The sequence below is a fragment of the Empidonax traillii genome, unplaced genomic scaffold (assembly GCF_003031625.1).
Source record: "Empidonax traillii isolate 1590-97213 ecotype Southwest subspecies unplaced genomic scaffold, ASM303162v1 scaffold2068:size76651, whole genome shotgun sequence".
Taxonomy (NCBI): domain Eukaryota; kingdom Metazoa; phylum Chordata; class Aves; order Passeriformes; family Tyrannidae; genus Empidonax; species Empidonax traillii.
The window spans coordinates 33,588-42,585 of record NW_020957261.1 but is presented as its reverse complement, the minus strand read 5'-3'; the positions used below and the strand labels follow the sequence as shown (position 1 = coordinate 42,585).

Genomic DNA, 8,998 nt, shown 5'->3' with positions numbered 1-8,998 from the left:
AAAAAAAAAAAAAAAAAAAAAAAAAAAAAAAAAAAAAAAAAAAAAAAAAAAAAAAAAAAAAAAAAAAAAAACAAAGAAACGCTGAGTTAAGGCTTAAAAAGTGTATAAAAAATAACACAGTTAATATCCAAAATGAACCAAAAGGTACAGAATATAGATGAGGTTTGGGGGGTGGCCCCCCCAGCTCTATACAGGGGGTATGTACAGGCAGGCACAAGGCAAAGCGGTGGGACCCCCCAGACCCCCCAAAAGTGGGGCTGTGGGATGGGGGGGTCCAGCCCCGGGGGGACGCAGCTCTGCCCTCGAAAGGGACCCCAAAAGAACACCAAAAAAAACTCCAAAATGGTTAAAAATCAACCCCAAATGGAGGCGCTGGGGCCCAGAGTCCGTTGGGGGATGGGGGGGAGTCAGGGGGGGGTGTTTCCTCCCCCACTGCCCCCCTCCCCCCGCTGCGTTTTTGCTCCATTCACGGTTCGTTTTTGGGGTGAATTTCTGGTTTTTTAGCAGCACCAAGTTCTTGGCCAATAAATATATATATATATTTGTATCCAAAAAATGGGGGGTGAGGGGGGGGTGGGGGGCCTGGCGGGGGGTAAGGGGGACATTCCCCCACCCCCACTGCTCCCCCCCGCCACCTCTATGTGCCCCCCCCCCTCCTTCCCCCCAAAAACCAAAACCAAACCGCAGAGATTCAAAGTGCTCTGAAACCGTCTTTGGGTGTCACCAAACCTGCGGGGGCACGGCCCGCGGCGCCGGGGGGGGGCTCCTCCTCCTCCTCCTCTTCCTCCTCCTCGTGCTGGGGGGGTCCTGCTGCTGCCCCCCCTCCCCGCTTAGATGAGGGAGATCCGCACGGGAATGCCGGGGGACTCGGTGCGCTGCGGCGAGTGCTGGCTGACCAGGTGCTCCACCACCGTGTGCTTGGACATGTGCTTCATCAGATAGGTCTCCTGGGGAAGGGGCACAGGGGTGAGGGGGGCCTGGGGGGGGTTGGGGGGCTCTGGGGGGCTCCAGGAGGGTGTCAGGGGTGCCCCCCGTGCTCACCGAGGTGTAGGCACGGCCGCACATGCTGCAGCAATAGGCCTTGGCGTGTTTGATGGCGTGAGCCGACAGGTGGATCTGCAGCGACGCCGAGTCCGTGTAGGCCCGGTAGCAGTTGGGGCACTTGTAGGGCTTGTCCTTGTTGTGCTGGCGCTGGTGGGACTGGGGGGGCAGCAGGGGGGGTCAGGCAGAGCTGGGGGGACCCCCTTCCCGCTGCAGCCCTGCCCCAGGCCCCCCGCACAGACCTGGAGGTTGGAGAGCTGGGTGAAGGCCTTCTCGCAGCCGGGGTGGGGGCACTTGTAGGGTCTGTCACCGGTGTGGATTCTGGGGACACACAGACACACACACAGTCACCGACCCACCACCAACACGGCATGGTGGCACCAGTGCCCCAGGACACGGGACAGGAGCGGGATGGGGGGGCTGGGAGAGGGGAGAGGATGAAGGCTGTGGGGAAGATGGAGGTGTTGAAGATGATGGTGTTGAGGGTGATGAAGGTGTTGTGGATGATAAGCATGGTGGTGATGATGGTGTTGAGGAGGATGAGTGTGGTGGAGATGATGAAGGCAGTGGGGATGGACTGGTATAGCACAGACACGTGATCATGGTGGGGTCAATGAAGGTGGAGAGGATGATGAAGGTGTTGAGCATGTATGAGCATTGTAGGGATGATGAGGGTGGTGGGGATGATGAGGGTGGTGGGAATGGACTGGCACAGCACAAACACATCACCATGGTGGGGTCAATGAAAGTTGTGAGGATGATGAGGATGGTGGGGATGATGAAGACAGTGGAGACAAACTGGTGTTCCGGGGAGGATGAAGGGGGTGAGGATGACGAGGGTCATGGAGAGTATGAAGGTGGTGAGGATGGACTGACGCAGCAGACAGATGACCATGGTGGGGTCAATGAAAGTGTTGAGGATGATGAGGGTGGTGGGGATGAAGAAAGTGGTGGGAACAATGAGCTGGGTGAAGATGGAGGAGCACAGTAGGGACAATAAAGGTGCTGGAGATGACGAGTGGCGGGGAGGAAGAAGCAGGGTAGGCAACGAAGATACTGCATGAAGGATGGTGGTGGAGATGATGAGCACAGGGGGGATGACAAAGGTGGTGGAGACAATGAGTGTGTTGGAGACCATGGAAGTGCTGGAGGTGAGTGTGTTGGGGATGATGAAGGTGCTGGGGATGATGAAGGTGTTGGGGATGATGAAGGTGCTGGGGATGATGAAGGTGTTGGGGATGATGAAAGTGCTGATGAGTGTTTTGGGGAGGATGAAGGTGCTGGAGATGACGAGTGTGGTGGGGATGATGGTGGTGCTGATGATGAGCATGGCAGGGAGGAAGGCAGCAGCGGGCCAGCAGGCACCACAAAGCAGGGCAGCAGAGCTGCCAGTCAGGGTGCAGGGCTGCCCCCTCCACGGCCAAGGGTCCCCCAGCCCTCCCGAGGGTCCCTCACCGGGTGTGCTGCTGGAGGTGGGACAGCTGGCGGAAGGACTTCTCGCAGTAGGAGCAGTGGTAGGGTTTGACGCCCAGGTGGATCCGCAGGTGCTGGGCCAGGTAGGAGGCGTTGGCGAAGGACTTGGAGCAGTGGGGGCACTTGTGGGGCTTGGCCTCCGTGTGCGACTTGGAGTGGATCTGCATCTCCGACTTGGTGAAGAACGTCAAGGGGCAGACCTTACACCTGGAGGGTGTGGGGGAGAACCCCGCAGGGACCGGGCTGGGGCAGGGGTCGCCCCGCCAGCGCCCCGGCCCCCACAGCGGGCGGGGGGGGTGCCTACCTGTACGTCTTGCCCTCTTTGGCCGTCTCCCCCGAGGCCAGGATGGGGTAGGGCACCACCAGCACGGGTGGGCCCGAGGGGTTTTCCGCCTTGATCTTCTTGCGGCCCCGCTCGGCCTTGGGCGCTCCCAGCAAGCCGTGGCCCTGGATTGTCTTGATGGAGTCAAGGAGGGGGGGGCTGGTGATTCCTGAGATTAGGGTGGGCGAGGAGGCGATGAGGCGGCTCTGGCTGGTGGAGGTGGGGGTCGAGGGCGTCGTGGTCCCGGTTCCTGGGCTGGACTCCGAGGTGCTGACGGCGGGCGCGCGGGACGCCAGCCCCAACCCTGGCGAGGGCGAGGAGAGGGGAGGTGGGGGTTCTGGGGGGCCCCCTGCGCCCCCCCGGCCCGGGGGGCCCCCATGGTACCTGTGACGGTGCTGGTGGCCGGCCGGGCGTGCAGGGCCACGTCGGGCTGGGGCACGGCCTGGGGGTGCAGCCCCGGCACCTGCTGCAGCTTGGGCAGGGACATGATGGACTGGCTGCTCTCGGCAGGCGAGGGGGGCACCAGGAGGGGCTGCTGGGAGGCCACCGAGGTGGGGGGCAGGTGTGGGGGGCGGATCTTCTCCGCCATCAACTGCTCCTTGATTTTGTTGATCAGGACCAGGTTGTCCAGCTGAGAGGGGGGGAAGGCAGAGAGGTGGGTCAAGGTGCAGGAACCGGGACCCTCGGGCTCCCCCTGGGCGTCTCTCCCATCCATCCATCCTCCCTCCTCCCCAAAATCCCACTGTGGGGGGTCCTACCTGGCTGGGCATGGTGGGGGGGGGCGGCCAGAAGTAGGGGTTGTTGAAGCGAGGCTCCGCCATCCTGGGGAGAGAGGGGGATGTTATGAGGCATCACCAGTCCCTGCATGGACCCCTCTCCCTTACCACCTCCCTTGGGGGGCTCCAACCCCCCAAAACCAACCATCACCCCCAGCAAGCAAGACCCAGTCTCTGAGCAAGGGCAAGGAGCGGGCAGGGCTGGGGAACCACCCCCAGGCATCTTCCCAGCTGGAAATTCCTGCAGGATCATGGAGACACCCGCCTGTCTCCAAGACCCTGAAACACTGGCGGATACAATTTGGGAAAGGGGGGAAGGCTGACACTTGAGGAAAAAAAGCTTGGGATATCTCCCAAGCACTGGAAGTATCCCTCCCATCCAGGAGGGATTAGAGGTGGACAGGACACCGCTGTGGGAGATGGCAAATCCCAGCTGTATTCCCCCCCACAAAACTCCCCCAAAGGCGAGCGAAGCCCCCGAGAGCAGCCAGGCAGGAACCCACCCCCAGCTTGCAGCAGGGCTGGCAGATTTATGGAGACGCTTAAAGGCATTGGGGAAACTGATTCTAAATCCATCCCTGGGTAACGGGGAGCAGCTGGAAGGGGATGGTGAGCGGGTGATCCCGGCAGAATGGCCCGGCATGACCGGGCACTGCCGCACGGCAAATCCTCTCCGGGGGCATGGGGGAAAGGGTGGGATGTATGGGAGGGGTCCCCCAGGAGCTCCCACTCCAAAATAAACCAGGCCATGGCCGGGATCCCGGGAGAAACTGGAGCAGTGTGTGTCCCCAGAAGCCCTGGGGGCGGCGGGATTTGGGGGTTATGAGCCCTCCTCTTCTCCTCCTCTTCCTCCTCCTCATCCCACTCGCTCACTGCCCCGGGTTTCAATCAGACCCTGAGCTCTCCACAGGCCCAGAGAAAGGGAGTCCTTCAGCATCCCAACAGCCTGAAGGAGCTGTGGGATGAACTTTTTTGGGGGGAAACTGAGGCAGGAAGGAGGGAACTCCCCCTCATGCCCCAGGGCAGGACAGCACCGGTGCATTTCTGGGGAGTTGGGAAACTGGAGCCACTTCCCATGGCAGACCCCGACACCAGCTTTGGGAATTCCCTTTCCCAGCCCTGACCTGCTCCAGGTCACCTCCCCAGTGCACCAAATGTTGGGTTTTCCAAGTGGAAGCAGTGTTGGATCCCGGGCAGCGCAGACAGAGCTCAGTCCTGCTCAGTGCCATGGAATGGGAATTCACTAGGAGTATGAAATGCACCTTCCCCTGCCAGGTGTTTGGGTAATTATATCTGTACCACAGGCCGCCCACGCTGTGCATTTACCCACTGGCTACATATACACACATATATACATATACATGTGCATATATATGTAAGATCCCTTGGGATGATGAGCATGGGATGAGTGACTCCAGTACCAGCACGAGGGGCTGGACACTGGGAAGAGGGGCCAAAAGCAGAGCTGGAAGCAGGGAATCCCTCATGATATGGGGGCAGGAGAAGCACAGGCAGAGGGCTCCGAGCCCCCTCAGCACAGCCAAGCACCCGGCACCGACCCCCCTCCAATCCCAGCACCGACCCCCCGCCCCGGCGCGGCCGTGGGAAAACAGGAAACCGGAGCTATGATTAGCAAAGGGAATTTTGGAGCTGCTCCCCCATCCCAGCAGGTGCCCCTCGACCTCTGTCCTTCCCATCCGTCCATCTGTCCCGCTCCCTGTCCCGCCAGGAGCCGACAGCAGCACCCACACAGATGAACCCCAGCGGTGTGGCCCCCAAACCACCAGCAGGACACGGCACAGACCGACCCCCCTCCCAGCCAGCCCCAGGACACCCCGTGCAAAGTTGGACAGGGGCTGCAAAGCCACGGAGGGTGTTTTGGGGAGAAAAGCATAAATATCACGTGTTTCCCCGCCCCCCGCCAGGGGAAGGCTGGCTAAAAGAAACAAGGAGTTACTGGTAAAAGCACCGTGCTCGCAGCTGGATGAACAAGAGGGAAGAAATGGTCGGCGTTGCCAAAATAACGATCAAAAATCCCTGTTCCTGTCCCGATTTTTCGTGTGGTAAATCCTGCGGTGTTTGGTCGGGAGAGGCGTCCCCCTCTCCCAGGGGCTGGGGGAGGGAGTGGGAGAGGGGAGAAAGCAGATGGAAAAAATATAGATATGTATATATATAAAAAACTCCCTTTTTTCTCTATTCTCAGCTAACTATGAGAAATGGAAGCTGACATGCAGCAAAGGCGGAAAAAAAAGGAAAATCCATTAAAATGGAAATTGTGGAGGGTGGGGAAATGCTGCGGCGCGTCTCTGCGGGGCACGGGGGGTGGCGGGGCTCTCTGTGCCCCCCAGATTTTGGCTAAGCAGAGGGAAACCCCCCATGGGTAACATCTCCAGTGGCGTGGTCCCAACCATGGAGGGAAGAGCCCGACATCCTCCACAGGCACTGGCTTTGGGTGCTGAAGGGATGGCAAAGGTTATCCCAGGGGACGAGGAGGGTGCCCAAAGCACGATGGGGACCCAAGCGGGAACGGGGGACGAGTGGGAAGAGCAAGCAGGAAGATGCACAGAGCCCCAAAAGCAGGGGCTGAACCCCGGATTCCCACGGCATCACCGCTCCGCCAGGCCCCGGGGGGAAGCGGCAGCGCCCTGAAAAGAGACCAAAAGCCTCCTTCCCATGGGGAGGGAAGAGCGGGAGAAGCCAGAGAGCCGGGGCTGGGGGTGGCGAGGGGGGAGCGGGGGCAGCGGTGCCGGAGCCGTCAGGTGGTTGGTACTCACAGGGTGGCCTCTGGAGCCAGGTGGGCGCAGCTGCCTGGGGAGACGTGTCGCTGAGGCTCCAGATTGATGGGAGGTAGATGATGGCACGGGTGGGCACGAGCTCACTAGAGCCTTCCAACTTCCTACCCAACTGCCGCTAAGTCAAGCTACAGTTCTCTAGGGAACGCCTCTACCTTGGCAGCCCTCTCTGTCTCGCCTTCGCTGAAATAAAAAGAAACAAGAGATTTCTTTGCACGGCACCGCCGGGAGAAAAGGGGCAGCTCAAGGGGCAGCTCAAGGGGCAGCTCCCGGGGCCCGGCGAGCGACCACTGACCCAGCACAGCCGGAAAACGGGGGGACTGGGAGGCCAGGGGAGGGGTCTGGGGGGCACCGGAGCAGCACTTGGTGGCTCAGTGTGTTCTCGACGCCCAGTGTGGTGTCCCCGCGAGCGTCCTGGCGAGGGCACCGGGGCACAGCTCCCGCCCGCCCTCCCCGTGCCAAGCGGCGAGCGCAGGAAAGCCGGCGGCGGCCCGAGACGGCGCGGTGGGCGAGAGCCAAGCGGGGGGCAGTGTCCCCTGAGTGTCCCCCCACCCAAATCCTACACCAGGGACGGTGACGCCACGACCCCAGGCCAGAGAACCCAGCTCTGCCCGGGCTGTGCCTCAGTTTCCCCCCAAAACACAAGGTCCTCCCATAAGACCAAATATCCTCGGGGTTCGCCTGGAGCAGGAGGGTTTTTGGAGGGAAAGCCCATCCACAAACCCCCCACATGCCAAAGCCACCAGAGTGGGAAGCAGCATCCGGCCCCATCCTCGGGGAAGGCACATCCCTTCCCGCCCGGACTGTGCTCATCCGGGAGGGATTCACCCCGCAGCTGAGGGCGCAGGAGGCCGGGAAGCAGGAAGGCCGGGAGAGCCCCGAGCCCCCCGTGCCTCGGGGAGGGGGCGGCCCCCGCGCCGCAAGAATTCACCCAAGATGGAATCAATTAAAGCCCCGGCTTCCGCTCCCCAAAGGGCCCTGGGCTGGGGCTTCTCCTCCTTCTGCATTTCCAGCAAAACCTACCCAAAACAAGCCCCCCGGGCCAGGCCGGGGGTCCCCGCGTGGGAAAGGGGGTGAGCGGGGCAGGGTGAGGAGCCAAGCACCAGCGGCAAGCGGGAGGAGGGGGGCAAAGCCACACTGGGGACCACCACGGGGTCCCCAAGTCAGGGGGAAGCCCCCAAAGGGTTGAAGGCTGAGGCAGCCTGACCCCGAATCCACAGGGTGGGCCGTGTCAGCCACCGAAGGGACACGGGGACAGCCCGCAGGGAGCCCGTGGGAGTGACGCTCTCGCCAAACGCGGGGCACACGTGCCCCCCAAAACACACGGGCATGGGAGAGTCCTGCTCCCCCTGACCCCAAACAGCCCCTTCCACGAGAACAGCAAGGCAAAGGCAGCGCCCACAAACCAGCCTGGGGGCAACCAACCCCCCCCTAAACAGCAGGGGGGGGTGACAGCACAAGGGGACACCGAGGCACAGGCAGGGCTTCACCCCGAGGGGGGAGCGGACGCGCCAGATCCAACAACATGCACTTGTCGTGACATCGCACCCACCGCCTGAAAATCCACGTTTTTAAGGGAAGAAAACATGAGGGGGAGGGGGGGGGGCCCAAGGGAGAAGACGATTATTTCGGGCGTATAAAGGCACGTTTCTTAAAAGGGAAAACATCAAGGGGTCTTATTTATGCTGGGAGTGGGCAGGGGGCAGGCAGGGAGCCCCCCTGAACGCCCCCCCGAACCCTCTGCCCCCTCTTGTATATAAATATACATATCCACGCATAATACCTGGACTGTGGCGTGCACATATACATTATTTCCACCAGCACACAAATGCATGCACAACCTCAAGTTGTAACGCTATTCCAACGTGGAAACACACACAAAAAATAGGGATTATTTTTTTTTTGTTCCCTCCCCCCTCTCCATCCAGCCATCAATGCCCACCTCTGCGAGTACTGGCGTTGCTTCCCCTTATCCGCGTCCATCTCCAGCTCTAGCTGAGACCGGGTGCTGCACGTGGGGCGTTTTTCTACGGGGGGACAAGGAGGAGGACAACTTCACACACCCCGAACCCCCCGCCAGCCCCCGGCGCGCGAGATCCCACAGCGGAGGAACAAAAGCGAAGCGGCTCCGACCTACCCGACCCGTGGGAACGTGGGGTTTTGCCTGAAAATAGAGAGAAAACAACAAAAAAAAAGAAAAAGAAAAAAAAAACAAAAAAAAAAAAAAAAAAAAAAAAAAAAAAAAAAAAAAAGAAAAAAAAAAAAAAAAAAAAAAAAAAAAAAAAGTGGGTTTTTTTTAAAGCCCCCGCTCACCCCCAAAGCTGTCGGGAAAAGGCGAGGGGAGGGATGGGGGAGCTGGCTGGAAAATTTGGGGTGAAATCCATCCCCTCGCCCTGGACCCTCCGCCTCTCGGCAAACTGCACGCCGGGAGGGACTTAAAAACTTTTTTACCTCGCTGCTAAAATATCACTTTATAATCTCAAAAGGCCTCGGGCTCGAAGCCGCTTTCGCCCGCTCCATCCTGGCCCGGTTAAAAAACCCGGCTGCCATCCCAAGCACCGCGGGGCTGGGGGGGAAAAATAACCCAACAAGGA

The 8,998-nt window shown here is 60.1% G+C and overlaps 1 protein-coding gene across 3 annotated transcripts; it reads right to left on the bottom strand.

The window, feature by feature from the left end:
- Positions 1-11: 11 nt before the first annotated feature.
- On the bottom strand, positions 12-8,623 carry ZNF362 (zinc finger protein 362). Of its 3 annotated transcripts, XM_027909333.1 has the most exons (9): positions 8,542-8,623; positions 8,347-8,431; positions 3,595-3,658; positions 3,221-3,467; positions 2,819-3,140; positions 2,497-2,721; positions 1,284-1,362; positions 1,042-1,200; positions 12-947 (listed from the first exon to the last, which is right to left on the bottom strand). In XM_027909333.1, the coding sequence occupies exons 2-9, from the start codon at positions 8,385-8,387 to the stop codon at positions 831-833; spliced, it is 1,254 nt and encodes a 417-aa protein (XP_027765134.1). In that variant the 5' UTR covers positions 8,388-8,431; positions 8,542-8,623; the 3' UTR covers positions 12-830. The 3 variants fall into 3 exon arrangements, with proteins under 3 accessions (XP_027765134.1, XP_027765132.1, XP_027765133.1); XM_027909331.1 differs by lacking the exon at positions 8,542-8,623 and having other exon boundaries at positions 8,347-8,528; XM_027909332.1 differs by lacking the exon at positions 8,542-8,623 and having other exon boundaries at positions 817-947; positions 2,497-2,687; positions 8,347-8,531.
- Positions 8,624-8,998: the final 375 nt, after the last annotated feature.

Excerpts from the sequence above, each read along its gene's own strand:
- ZNF362 (XM_027909333.1), bottom strand. The coding sequence starts at position 8,387 with ATGGACGCGGATAAGGGGAAGCAACGCCAGTACTCGCAGAG. Across the intron at positions 3,659-8,346 it reads CAACGCCAGTACTCGCAGAG|GATGGCGGAGCCTCGCTTCA; the intron begins GTGGGCATTGAT and ends CTCTCTCCCCAG. Across the intron at positions 3,468-3,594 it reads CCCCCACCATGCCCAGCCAG|CTGGACAACCTGGTCCTGAT; the intron begins GTAGGACCCCCC and ends CCCCCCTCTCAG.